The 15058-nt window shown below is 43.4% G+C and overlaps 1 protein-coding gene across 2 annotated transcripts in view; it reads right to left on the bottom strand.

Annotated features, from left to right (window-relative positions):
* The window catches only part of LOC132818410 (exportin-1-like), an 83292-nt gene that overhangs the window by 46653 nt on the left and 21581 nt on the right, over window positions 1–15058 (bottom strand). For both annotated transcript variants that reach the window (XM_060829418.1, XM_060829416.1), the window contains exons 2-6: window positions 4684–4809; window positions 4441–4542; window positions 1425–1497; window positions 1274–1329; window positions 888–932 (exon numbers count right to left, since the gene is read on the bottom strand). In XM_060829418.1, coding sequence (XP_060685401.1) covers window positions 888–932; window positions 1274–1329; window positions 1425–1497; window positions 4441–4542; window positions 4684–4803 — 396 coding nt within the window. In that variant the 5' untranslated portion in view covers window positions 4804–4809. The remainder of the gene's footprint in view (window positions 1–887; window positions 933–1273; window positions 1330–1424; window positions 1498–4440; window positions 4543–4683; window positions 4810–15058) is intronic.

The following is a 15058-nucleotide window of genomic DNA, read 5'->3' as shown; positions in this document are numbered from 1 at the left end:
ATGTTGCTACAGGATGTTTTAGCTGAGACCGGGTGGGCATTCGTAGCAGTAAGGGAGTATTATACAGCTGCTGGCGACTTACCCCTAGTCAGTCCAGGGAGGTTGTAAGAGCTCTTGTGATGCAGTGGTAGTATCCCTACTCTGAGCCAGAAGGCTCAGGTTCAAGTCCCACCTGCTCTAGAGGTGCATCATAACATCTCTGAACAGGTTGATTAAAATATCTAAAGGTAAATTACACTTTTATTGTGATCAAAGCTAGCATAAAACCAATATCAAATCTGGGATTTCCTCGCAATGGTTCCTTGTCATGTTACATAGGACAATGACAAATTAATTCCTGATGAAGGGCTTATGCCTAAAACGTCGTCTCTCCTGCTCCTCAGATACTGCCTGACTGGTTGTGCTTTTCCAGTACCACACTCTTCGACAAATGACAAATTACAGAGCACATTCGCAGATTTTTATACTTTGAGCTCAATGCGGTGGTTCACAATGGGACTCAGGATAGGGAGGCACAAAGAGGTTAGTGAACAGTTCATGGGAAGACAGTAGCCAGGAGACCATGCGCTATCAAAAGTCATAGTCTTCCTCTCCCATCCCAACTAGGCACAAGGCAAAATGAATGTTAAGTCAGGATGTACCCAGACAAGGCACCTGTCATGTTCAGAGGCAGCCAAGTCAGACACTGCTGAGGCCTATGGACATCAGCCAGGAGGGACATGGGGAGAAAAATCACCCAGCCCTGATCAGAAGGTTGGACCTACTGCTTTAAAACACCTCATCCCATTCCAAAGGTCAACTGAGATTCTATTCACTTCACACATGGTTCAGGGAAAGAACAAAAACGGATTATTTTGCCAGATTTGCATTCTCACACTTTTACCAACCTGGACAAGAATCATATTCAGTTTTCCAAGATAAACTTTATCTTTCTACAACAGAAAAAAACAGAAGCATGTTAATTAGTACCCACAGAAACTTATTTAACCTAAATGCTCAGTCTAAATAAAACAAGACACAAGTAACTAGTACATGGATGAAAGTGTCTCCACCCCAAGCCAGGATTCCAAACCCAGATTGCTATACATGGATACAAACACAGGGATCCAACTTTACTCTGATACACCCTTAGTTAGAGCTTGCTGTAGTGATCATATTGTATAGAAAACCATGAAAGTGTCAAGCCTTAAACCAAGGAACAGAAAATTCCAAGATTGGAATGAATATGCCAAATACAACATGAAAATAATATATGAAGTACACAATACATTACCTCCAAGGTCTCTGAAGATGTTTTAATGATTAAGCCAACAACATACTTTTTTATTCCTACAATGGGAGAAGAGAAAAGGGGAAATATTGAACGAGGTGTCTGGAATGAAAAAAAACACAGGCGAGAGATAGTAGAAAAGTGGCAGACTCACCTTCACATTGATTTCTTGGAAGTATTTTCCAACGTGTTTTGATCACATTTTCCAGTATCTGTAAGGCATAATACTGAGAAAGAGAGATTAAAAACCCTCAGTGCTGTTTCAAGCAATAAAAGGAATGCAAAACCAACAGAATCACTTTTGATGTTCAACCCACCTCACAAAAGAAAATATCTTCCTAAGTCACCATTTCTGGGCATAGACAATTTACAAGACGTTGATGGAAACCTGAAATTAGCCCAGGACAACTCAGCAGGTCTGGCAGGACTCTGAAGAGGTCACATCAGACTCAAAAGCTTAACAGTTTCTCTCTCTTTACAGATGCTGCTGGACCTGCTGAGTATCTCCAGCAATTTCTGCTTATCCATCAGATTCAGTCCTGTGAGAGAGGTAAGAAAGTAGATCTAGGATAGCTCAGAAGTTGATCAAAACCACACTATGCCGAGTGAGAGGAGAAGAATTCCTCAGTTAGACATGCAAGCCAAAAGTCTATAGTTATCAATAACCAAAGGAACTGCATTTCTTCTCTTTCAAATGTTACAACTTTCAAAGAGAAATCCCAGCATTAGACATCCATACAGACAGGCATTTTAAGTTGTTAAATATACAGGAAATTGCAAACAGATTTAATGTGATTTTCTTCCTCTGTTTCAAAGCAGACCATTTCTTATTCAGCAGTGCTTTTTATTTTAAAAATTCATTTGTAGCATGTGGGCATTGCTGGCTGGCCAGCCAGCATATTTTGTCCTTGAGGTGGTGGTGAGCTGCCGACTTGAACTGCTGCACTCCCCTTCTGTGGGTTGACACTCAATGTCATTAGGGAGGGAATTCCTCCAAGATTCTGACTAGTGAAAGAACATGGGGGTGACCAATAATTCTTTAAAGTAACACTTTTGATTAGCAAAAGAAGTACATGTGAAGAGGAAGGGAAGGGGATCAAATCATTGTTCAGATCAATCTTTCATTGTATCAACACAGCAACTGGAGTAGGCCATTCAGCCCACTCTGCCATTCACAATAGATCATAATAGTTGACCTCAAATGTTACTTTCTCACCAAAGTCCAAGACAGGAAGGTGGTATTTACAGAGAACTTCTATTATCCAAAGGACATGGGTGTATTTCATTCAGTTAATTGAATTCCGGATAACATAGTTCATCCAAACACCAGGACCTTATGATCTTACCGGACAATGCGATATTTAGCTAATTGAATGCCGAATAATCAAGGTTCCTCTGTACTGGGTTAGAACTCTTGCAGAGTGCATAAACAATGCTGACTGAACTGTAACATGTAAAACAATTAAACAGTCTGACTGGACCACTCAAAGAACAATATTCCAGAGCCTTCAAGATTTCATATCGAGTTCATCAATTTGAGATTATAATATCGCACACTATTTTGTTGTATCTTTTTGGATTTGTTTCTGTGCTCTCTCTTTTCTTTTCTTTTCCAATTCCATCATGCTGCATTCAGATGATGGCTGTGAAATAACTTACGTCTCCTTTGGACACAACCTTGGTTTCTAAACCAAAGCCATTGCCACTCTCGCCAGCATTTTCTTATTCACTTGTGGGATGGGGGTATCGCTGGCTGGCCTGCATCACAAAATCTTTCGAAATGGTATTCCTCCTGCTCTCTGCCCTAAAACTGGTTTCCCTTTTGTTTTGTGCCAGTTCTTCGCCCTTCCACGGGCTTATAAATATTTATACTTCCATCTTTCTTCAATTCTGATGGAAAGTTATTAACCTGAAATGTTAACACTGCTTCTCTCCTCAGTGCCTGATCAGAGAAGTATTTTCAGCATGTATTTGGTGTTTATTTCAGATTTTCAGTGTTTGCAACATTCTGCTTTTGTAGATAGAGCCAGGAATCAAGGGGCATAACCATAAAGCCTCCTCCTACATCATTTAAGGGTGCTGCCAAGAAGTACTTTCCTACTCAGTTAAACTCGCCTTTAAATGATGAGAAGGTAACATCGGCTGGACCACCAATGCTGACGTGAATGAAAAAGAAGGGTAACCTTGCACATCACAAGTAACAAAGTACTCAAGACACAAAGGCAAAGTAATCTCATGAAGCACAGAATCCCTACAGTGTGGAAGCAAGTCCTTTGGCCTATCAAGAGCACACCAATCCTCTGTAAAGCATCCCACCCAGACCCAATCCTATCCTTGTAACCCTAAAGTTTCCCATGGCAATGTTACCTAGCCTGCACATCCTTGGACACTACAGAGCAACTTAGCATGGTCAATCCACCTTACCTGCATATCTTTAGATGGGAGTGGGGGTGGGGGTGGGGGGGATGAGAAGACAACCAGAGCATCTGGAGGATACCCACGCAGACTCAAGGAGAATGTCTGTGCAGAGTTTGCACAGTCACCAGAGGATGGAATCTAACCCAGGCACTGCGAGGCAGCAGTGCTAATCGCCTTGCCACCATGCTGCCCTTCCTCTCTGTTAAGCTGAAATAGAGAGTGTCCATCTGCCACTATCTCAGCTTTTCGGGGCATAAACTGAATAGTCTGTTTCAGTTTTGACTCAAATTCCATTCAGAGAGATGGAAGTCAAGACAGAGATCAGCCTCAGTTTAACTAAAGTGAAGGAACAGGCTCAAGGAGGTTGAAAGGCTTCTTGGTGTTCCTAGATAGGATGCATTTTCCTTTCTAAATTCTGACATTAAACTATGACTCAAAAATTAAAGCTAAAAACTAAGTGGATTTTTAAATTGCGATCCAGCACATAATTTAAATACAGTTAAGCTGAAAACAATGCAAGGATTTATTTAAGCGATCTGCTAGAAGTTGACTGGCTCTTTAGGTAGCTTAATCTTTGACTGCCTTTTAACAGCTCATCTCAGTATTCATTTTTGCATCCTTCTGAAGGTGTCATTTCCAAAAATATTTGAGGTGTTGAACTGTCACATTTTTAGTTCTAAGAACATAGTGTACTATCCCTTCGCTTCCCCTTTGTATTAGTTGCAATGGATTGCAACTTTGGACAACATTACCTTTGTATTCATATTCTGAGAAAACTCTAGAATGGTATCCACCCTGGTCCAAGCATCGGGATGTTCTTTTAAATGGGTTAATATCTCTTGTGCCATTCGTTGCTGGGAAACAGAAAAGTACCAAATTTAGCAGGACATACTTATTCTGTAAAATGAAGAACGCACAAGTTTACTGTTCATGGTAAAAAGTATTGAGACAAAGAGCATCACTCTGGGCCATCCAAAAAAGTTGTTTATTCTTACCTGTGGGCCCTCGCCATGATACAAGCAATTTACAACATTGTCCAGTAGATTAATATCTAGCTTCTGATTGAAGTCCAGAAGCTGACGTGCAGGGTGGTCGGTGGTCATAATTGTTGGCATGGGGTCCTGCAGAAGAGTAAAACAACAAAAAAGGTCAGACAAGCAGATAAGGAACAGTGTAAAATGCATGTTGTCAAAACTGGTGGTCTTTGCAGGATACAAATCAAATGGGCTGAATGCATCGATATTAAATTCCCCACGATTTCACAAATGCATAAACACCAAGTTCACTAATTTGACTTACTGCTATTCAGGACAGATGCAAGTTTTGTCATCAACAGGGTCTTGTAAACAAACATTCTTTAACAAATGGCAAAGAAATTACTAATTTACAACTACGCAAGTTCACCATATTCCTTTAACCCTCTCCCCACCAAAGACACATTCAGAGATAAAACGTAATAAAATATTGGCTGAAAAACACAGACAAGGTAAAACAACTCCTACAGAACACAAGTCCAAAGCATAGGGCTGGAGAGTGTTATTTACCACAGGTCTTTTGATTTTAGCAATAGTGACACAATGTTATCCATAGATTGATACTGAATCAAAGATTGACGAGTTGTTCAGGAACCTACCTTTTTTCCCCCCCCAAATGTTAGAAAGTTTCTCTAACATTTGGGAAAGGAACTTTCTCTAGGGAAGTTCCTGTTGGATGTCTATGGCTGCACTGCACTTGACAACTACAGCTGGACTAACCTGAAGGCTATCACAAGACACAGACTCCTAGTGCCAATATGTCTCACTTCTTGAAAAGTTACAGTTTTGCACAGACGAGTTTATACCACACAATCCCACTTGATCTGCATTTTGCAGAATAGAGAAAGTTCACTGGGTACTCTGTGTAGTCATACACTGTCCAACTTCCACTTTACAATTTACACTCCATCGCCGCCCCCCCCCCCCACAAAGAAAAAAATATCCCTTTTATATACAACAGCTGCTGTACTTAAAAATATATTACTATTGGGGTCACACATGGTCAAAGGTATTACTATAAATACGTTTTCTTCTTTCCCTGATCTACGGTATAGTTTTATGAAGTGGTAGGGTTAGGCCAGTCTATGTGAATGTTAACTCCAGTTCCAAGTCAGTTGAAGCACAAAACAAAATACTTATGCTTTTGATGGGTTGATTTATTCACAGAACATAGAATCACTTAAGTCTCTTTCCTACAGATTAACCCACTGTCTTCAGGAAGTGTTTTCACTGCCCTCCTGGTCACTGCTCACCATAAAGAAGCTGATTGTAGATCGCCGTTTGGAAGTTGTGTGTCAAGCATGCAGATAACATGTCCTGTCCAATGCAGCAGATTAATTGTATCCCGTGCCTGAACACTGATTATGTTGGCCGGAGAGGGGGGATCTAAATATCAGAGCAAAGAGCGTAGTACTGGAAAAGCATAGCAGGTCAGGCAGCATCCTAGGAGCGGGTGAATCGATATCTTGGGTAAAAGCCCTTCATCAGGAATGATGAACATTATAGTGTCTATACTGCCTGTGGATCTGCAACATGTGACTGAGGCACTGCTGATGACATTATTTCTTAATGGATGAGACAGCGTTGGATGTACACCATCATTGACGTGCACAATAGGGCTGCCCTGTCGGCCATCTTTGGTGTCACATTTGGAGGTCTGAGTCATTGAACACACTGTTCTGGAGACGAACAAATGCTGTGTTGGCACTTTGGAGGAAATATTTAATTTTATCTTTATTTGTCCTCACTGAGAGAAGGCACCCATGGTGTAGGAATTGATGTGCTAGTCCAATGGTTAGCCATAGATCTTGATTGTTGGAGAAGGCAATGCTTTATAGCGACAGCAGGATGGTTAAGAATGCTTTTACCTTCTGAGTGATAAGTCTTATATACATTCAGTTGCCTCTTCAAATGCGTCAAGTAATTGCCTATGAGTGGGCATTCACACAAGTGAGCAACATTTGCATACTAGAGAAGCAGTCTTGGTTCTGCACTGGAGATGATGCAGGTTTAACAGTTTCCATGTGAGCAGGACGCTTATGGAAACAGGGGAAGAGCACTGCATCAAGGAAGATGAAGAACAGCCTCGGAATGATGACACAGCCATCCTTAACTCCAGGACCGTCCAACGTAGAGAAGCAGCATCAGCAAAGGAACCAACTATTTTCACTATCTCCAACAAGGCCAGATGGAAGCCAAGCCAGGAGAGCCCTGAACACTCACATGTCTCAAAGCACTGCCTACCCCACCTGTGACAGTGGGTTTAATTCCAGTATTTTAACTATTTAGTCACCTCAAGACCCATAACTCTGGGGTAAAGTAAGTAAAGGACTGCTAAGGAGGAAGAATTCCAGCATCCATGCAGTGTCTTTGCATACTGTTTTTAAGCTACGCAGATTTGTTTCCAATAAACATTCATTAGTTTTTTGATTTCAAGTTATTTTCGTTTTTTCTTAAAATTTCACAAGATGTTAGAAATGGGCCAGTCCTTCCTCTCCACCCTACCCCGTGACCTGACCATACCTCTTCCCACCTATCCACTCCACCCTTCCCACTGACCAATCACCTCCAAGCAGCATTCATCTATCACCATCCCACCTACCTCTGCCCCAGCTCCAACCCCCATTTATTTCTGAGACCCCTTCCCTCGGCCGGATGAAGGGTCCTGTCTGAACCATCGACTCTCCTGCGTCTCTGATTCTGCTTGACCTGCTGTGCTTTTATCGACTCAGACTTTCCAACAGCTGCAGTCCTCAATACCTGCGAGAAATCGGTTGTGCACATACCCAGAATAGGACATGGTTGAGTACATCCTGGTTACAGAGCTATGACCAAGAAGCATCTTCGATTTCTTCTCAAAAAGCAATGTTTATCTCTATCTTTGAACGTGTCATGACATCACATCTAAGGTGGGACCTGAACCTGGGCTTCTGACCCAGAGGTTAGGACACTACAACAGTGCCACAAGTCCACTTGGATTAACTGGCCACAGCTGCTTTATCCAGAAGTCTCCCATGGCTGAATGTGGTTAGCTTCAGAGACGGCACGGTGGCACAGTGGTTAGCACTGCTGCCTCACAGCGCCTGTAGACCCGGGTTCAATTCCCGACTCAGGCGACTGACTGTGTGGAGTTTGCATGTTCTCCCCGTGTCTGCGTGGGTTTCCTCCGGGTGCTCCGGTTTCCTCCCACAGTCACAAAGATGTGCGGGTCAGGTGAATTGGCCAAGCTAAATTGCCCGTAGTGTTAGGTAAGGGGTAAATGTAGGGGTATGGGTGGGTTGCGCTGCGGCGGGTCGGTGTGGACTTGTTGGGCCGAAGGGCCTGTTTCCACACTAAGTCTAATCTAAAAAAAACCAGACGGTTTCACACTAGGCCGTACTTCAAGTACTGAATCAAAAAATGCCCTTCACCCTCGTATCCTAACTAATGAACCATCAGCCACAAATGTTGTGGGGGCTGAACGTCCTCACAAGATCTGCATGGAATAGATCAAACTTCCCATCTACAACAACAATCAACAACCAGGATGCACGGTCTGACATACCAATCAGCCTGCAGCATAGATGGATCCCAGGATTACGAGTAATTAATTCAGCTCAGGACAGAGAAAGACGACAAGGTGGGACAAAGCTAGGATTTGGTGGAGGCAGTGGCCCAGGACTTACATGTCCTTGGTGCATTGGGAGGGGGAGTTGAAGTGTCCGGCCACAGGACGGTGGGGCTGTTCGGTGTGCGTCCCCAGAGATGTTCTCTGGGGCGTTCCGCAAGTTGGCATCCTGAGTCCCCAATGTCGAGGTGGAGAGAACTGTAAATAAAGCATACTTTTCTTGGCTTTATTTACAGGGGCGCAGAGTGCAAGAGCAACGAGTTGATGTTAAACTTCAAGGAAACGGTTACGCCTCAGCTTGCTTATTAAGTATAGGTGCGGGTGCCAACGTTCTCGGAAAGTTGCAAACTTACTGGAGTGTGCAGAAGCAGTTTGCAACAACGTTCCCAGGTTTAAGAAACTTCAGTTATGAGGATTGATTACTGCTCTTCATGGAAATAAGGCAGAGATTGGAAAGAGACTTTCAAAATCATGAACAGACTGGACAGAGTAGACAGGGTGAAGAAATGGTTTCTGCTTGTAAAAAGAATAAAAACGAGGGCATATATTTAAATTCATGTGCAAGGGTGACCACAGAAAACAAAACCCTTTCCATACAATGAGTGCACTAAGTGCAGTGGAAGCAAATTCAATTGAGGCAGTCACGAAAGCACCTAAAAAAAGGCACAACTTACAAAGTCACCAAACATGCAACAAGGCAGCAACTTTAAATGGCTCTCAGACATTATACCCCTTTAATACAACCTCCTTTCTTCACCCTCTGTGGGTCAAGTTCATTTTAATTGTTGCATCTTCATTGTATTAAAAAATAGACCACAACAAATTCAAGGCATTCAAGACCGAAGTCAGAATGTTTGAACATCTCAAACTGCTTCAAGATTAGAGTCACTCCAGCTTACACACAGGCAATTTCACTGAGCAACAGCTGACTCTTAGACACTCGGCAAGCAGAGTGAAAATCTAATTTGTGGGGACAACAACCCAATGCTTGTTGCTCTGATTAAAGAACAAAAATCAACATATAATTTAGGAGTTGCCAACATCTTTTTCCATTGTGGTGGGAAGACTGATCATGTACTTTTATTTTTAACAAAAACAGGTGTTTTTAAACAGATAAATGAAGAACTGGTCAGGAGCTTAAAATTCTGTGACTATTAACCCACCTCCTGGTTCCCCAGAGCTTTCTGCTGCCTGCCAGGTACAATTCACCAGTCTGATTAAATACTCTACCCAGACGGGTGCAGCTTCAGCAACACAAGCAGCTCAACACCAACCCAGACAAGGCAGCAGAGCAGCAGGAAAATCAACATTTTGGTTTACCCAAAACGTCGACTCTCCTATTCCCTGGATGCTGCCTGACCTGCTGTGCTTTTCCCGCTCCACACTCCCAACTCTAATCTCCAGCATCTGCAGTCCTCACTTTCACCACCCCAGACAAAAGGTGCCCATTTGATTGCCACTGTACAGATGGTGGATGGCTCCTCAGACTTCCAAACCTGCCACCATTCCCACCTAGAAGAACAAATGCAACTACTACATGGGAGCCCCACTATTTGCAAGCTCCCATCTAAGCCATGGACCCTCCTGACTTGGAACTATACTGTTTATTCCTTCACTGTCACTGGGCTAAAATCTTGGAACCCACTCCCCAAGAATAACAAAACACTAATAGACTGCCGTGGTTGAAGTAGGTGGCTCACCAGCATCTTCTACACAAGGCAATTAAGGCTGACTGATCTATCAACTGTTGAAAGAGATTTTAAAAAAACACCTAAAATGTGAAGATTTCTCCAGATTTCCGTCATTCTAAAGCCACAATAAATAGGAACAGGAACAGGCAGTTTGACCCCTCAAGTCTGCTTCACCATTCAACAGGCTGATCCAACATTCCTCACGCCACTTTCCTGCCCTTTCCCTATAACCCTTGATTCCTCCTTCTGTGCAAGGATTGCTCTCAGCCTTAAATACACAGAAGGACTCTGTCCCCAATAGCTCGGACTTAGACAGCTACTGCTAAAAAGTACATTCCTCATACATCACAGGGTCAGAGATACCAAAGGAACTGTACAATTTAATGGGAAAGCCTGCCATTTGATCCTCTGTCCTGCTCACACAGAAGAAATGAAATGGTACAGCCTCCTGTGCCACCATAACCCCACCCCATACAAATATTTCAAATAGGATTTAAAAAGATAAGTTTTCTTTTTTAAAAATGGAATTCTCCATTGCTACAGTCCCTGCCAGATTGCATGCCCCAACACACCTTTACATCAACAAGTTGAACTACTCAATTCCTTTCAAAGATTTCATATTTACAGGAAGGACGTGGAAGCATTGGAAAAAGGTGCAGGGGAGATTTATCACTATGTTGCCTGGTCTGGAGGGAAGGTCTTATGAGGAAAGGCTGAGAGACTTGGGTCTGTTCTCATTGGGAAGGAGGCGGCTAAGAGGGGATTTGATAGAGACATACAAAGATGATCAGAGGATTAGATAGAGTAGACAGTGAAAGTTTTTTTTCCCTAGGATGATGATGTTAGTGTGTACGAGGGGACAGAACTACAAATTGAGGGGTGATGGATTTAAGACAGATGTCAGAGGCAGGTTCTTCACCCAGAGTGGCAAGGGTGTGGAATGCCCTATCTGCTAATATAGTTAACTCAACCACATTAGGGGCATTTAAACCATCATTGGATAAGCACATGGATGATGATGGGATTGCGCGGGGGAATGGGCTTACATTAGTTCACAGGTTGGCGCAACATCGAGGGCCAAAGGGCCTGTTCTGCGCTGTATTGTTCTATTTACTTAATCAGTTCACCTGAATCCCAAATACAATTTCAAGCTCCATTCTGAAGAAACTTTATAACATTTTTGTGTATCCTCTTCAAACATTTATTGAATAACTCTTAACATAAGTCACGCATTGCTGAACTTGTTACATACAATCTCTTCTGCATCCATTAACATGTCCAAAATGGGACTCAACATATCTGACTGTGAGCTAATTGAAGTTTGTACATGCTCTTGTGGCTCTGCATGCATCAACCTATACTATTTCCCAGTTTGGCAGTATTTCCACTTTGAAGTTAACAGCCTGATTTTAATATCCCTCCACATCTACACCCTCCTACAGCAGTATTACAACCATTCCAGTCCCCACCCTAACACCTCTACATTCTTCCAATTCTGGACTCTTCCACATTCCTGACTTTTATCACTCCACCACTGGCGGTCATGCCTACTGTTGCCTCAAAGTCCCATCTAAACCAAATCTCTTTCAATTTGCAGAGTGGACTCAATGGGCCCAATGGCCTTACTTCCATCCTATGTCTTATCTTAAAGATGCTTCTTAAATATTACCTCTCACAGTATCTCCTTTATGGCTTGGTATCAATGTCTGTTTGATAAGCTCCTGTGACTCACTTCGTGATATTTTACTATGTCAAAGCCATACTCAATTGCATGTTTTTATACTCTTGACCAGATTTTTAAAAAAACTATTGTCACACACTATCTTTTAAACCAATCAGCTGGCTCCCTCTCTAAGATTTGTATATTTGATCCCCCCCCCAAGAAAATGAAGTCCTCTATGTTTTACAATGCTGTATGTTTCATCATTCTATTCCAGAAGACCTCATCTCAAATTTCCTCAGCAAACTGCACCTCCCATAGGAGAGGTAAATAGGGCCTCTAATGGGACATAGGTCAATACAAGATGAAGTAGAAGCAAGGAACTCTATGATACAGCAAACAGTATTCACAGCAACCTGGCCCCCAAACTGCTAGCATGTGTTTATCTAGCTTCCCTTAAAGTGTATCTACACTATTCAGTCCTACTTATCCAATCTTTCCTTATTGAGTTAAATCCCAAGATTCTGATACCATTCTCTGTGCAATAGTGGTGAGAAGTATTGGAGCCTGTCACAAACCATCTCAGAATTCAGCTATATAGGAACCATCCCGAGTTTAGGATAGTAATGGGAATGCTGAGGAACATTTCAGGAGCAACTCCAAACCAAAACCAGGAGTACAAGTGCACGATTGCCAACAGCAACATGTTTTCCACAAAAGCATTGGGCTGAAGGAATAACGCAGTCCAAATATTGCCCATGCACGTGTCTCCCCTACATCTAAAGCCAAAAATCTTTAAAAACCTATGTAATGACAAGTCAGAAAATATAGAACATGCACCTAAAAAAACAGTCAGCAATAAACTCAGGGCACATTTTCCACCAAAAAGGAATAAATTTCTTTATAGAACGTGGAATAAGTCTCTATGAAAATGTTTTGTCGAGGTATACAGGTCCTCCAGGCAAATGGCATCTATCCAAATGCTTGTTTGTTTTTCTCTCAAAAGCTTATGAAATAAATCAATGATCTTTAATTAGCATACAGAATACTAATGTCCCTCTACACAGATTATACATAGTTAGCTCGGTGTTTTCAGCATTTTCTCTCGTTTTCATCCATCACTCCACACATGTAAAAAGACAAACATTCAGCACGGTCACCTGAAAATGATGGCCCTCCCTAGCCTGAGGCTGAGCAGGCATAGTCAAACATAATATTTAATAAAACCAAACTGGTTTTACACAAGGAATTTGCTGAAAAACAACTGGGGAAATAAAAAAAAACAAGGACTTAATTAGTTGCACAGCACGCTGTGAAATCTAACCCCAACCAGTGTTTTGAATGTTTGAGATAACAAGGTAATAGTCTCAGGCCTCAACATATATAATGAAAAGTTTAGAATATTTCCACAATACAATTTCACAACTGAAGGTTGTTCATACAACAATCTGTCACAAGCTATTTAAATGCATGACATTCAGGATTCCTCTTAAAAACATTTTCCTTCTCAAACTCCCAAGTTAGCCCATTATCTATTATTTACTTATCTATGCTACTTAACTATGTGATCTGCCATATTACTTGCAACACAAAGCTTTTTCACTGTGCCTCAGTACACATGACAATAAATTAAATTCACTTCATGACAGTCCCAGGGTTCTGTTCAATAAGAAGTTGAAATGTTGGGCCACGGGGCGGTGTGGTTGATTGGTGCATGTGTCCCAGAGATGTTCCCGAAAGCGCTCTGCAAGGAGACGCCCAGTCTTCCCAATGTAGAGGAGACCGCATCAGGAGCAACGGATACAATAAATGATATTGGTGGATGTGCAGGTAAAACTTTGATGGATGTAGAAGGCTCCTTTAGGGCCTTGGATAGAGGTGAGGGAGGAGGTGTGGGCACAGGTTTTACAGTGCCTGCGGTGGCAGGGGAAAGTGCCAGGATGGGAGGGTGGGTTGTAGGGGGGCGTGGACCTGACCAAATGGTCACGGAGGGAACGGTCTTTGCGGAAGGCGGAAAGCGGTGGGGAGGGAAATATATCCCTGGTGGTGGGGTCTTTTCGGAGGTGGCGGAACTGTTGGCGGATGATTTGGTTTATGCGACGGTTTGTAGGGTGGAAGGTGAGCACCAGGGGCGTTCTGTCCTCGTTACGGTTGGAGGGGTGGGGTCTGAAGGCAGAGGTGCGGGATGTGGACGAGATGCACGCACAGCCCTCCAATCCCCTGCTCCATTCCCAACCACACCATCAAGCCAGCAGATAAAGGAGGCGCAGTGGTAATCTGGCCACTGACCTCTACGCCGCTGAAGCCAAACGCCAACTCGAGGACACCTCTTCCTACTGCCCACTCGACCATGACCTCACCCCCCCCATCACCAAACCATCATCTCCCAGACCATACAGAACCTCATAACCTCAGGAGATCTCCCACCCACAGCGTCCAACCTCATAGTCCAGGAACCACGCACTGTCCGGTTCTACCACCTTCCCAAAATCCACAAGCCTGACCATCCTGGCCGACCCATTGTCTCAGCATGCTCCTGCCCCACTGAACTCATCTCTACCGACCTCGACACTGTCCTATCACCCCTGAGTCCAAGAACTCCCCACATACGTTCGAGACACCACCCACGCCCTCCACCTCCACCAAGACTTACGTTTCCCCAGCCCCCAAAGCTTCATCTTCACCATGGATATCCAATCCCTCTACACCTCCATCCACCATGACCAGGGCCTCCAAGCCCTCCATTTTGTCCTCTCCAGACGTCCCCAACAGTATCCTTCCACCGACACTCTCATTCGTTTGGCCAAACTGGTCCTCACCCGTAACAATTTCTCCTTTGAATCCTCCCACTTCCTCCAGACCAAAGGGGTAGCCACGGGCACCGGTATGGGCCCCAGCTATGCCTGTCTCTTTGTTGGCTACGTAGAACAGTTGATCTTCCATAATTACACCGGCACCACTCCCCACCTCTTCCTCCGCTACATTGATGACTGCATTGGCACCACCTCGTGCTCCCGTGAGGAGGTTGAGCATCAACTTGACAGGCAGCATCAAAAGAGCAGGAGAATGGACGTTTCGAGCATGAGCCCTTCTGCCTGAAACATCGATTCTCCTGCTCCTTGGATGCTGTCTGACCTGCTGCGCTTTTCCAGCAACACATTTTCAGCTCTGATCTCCAGCATCTGCAGTCCTCACTTTCTCCCCAATTCATCAACTTCATCAACACATTCCACCCTGACCTTAAATTTACCTGGACCATCTCCGACACCTCCCTCCCCTTCCTGGTCCTCTCCATCTCCATTAATGACGACCGACTTGACACTGACATTTTTTACAAACCCACCGACTCCCACAGCTACCTGGATTACACCTCTTACC

Source organism: Hemiscyllium ocellatum, chromosome 8 (genome assembly GCF_020745735.1).
Source record: "Hemiscyllium ocellatum isolate sHemOce1 chromosome 8, sHemOce1.pat.X.cur, whole genome shotgun sequence".
Classification (NCBI taxonomy): domain Eukaryota; kingdom Metazoa; phylum Chordata; class Chondrichthyes; order Orectolobiformes; family Hemiscylliidae; genus Hemiscyllium; species Hemiscyllium ocellatum.
Note: the sequence above shows the minus strand (reverse complement) of the source record. Positions and strands in the feature narration are given on the sequence as shown.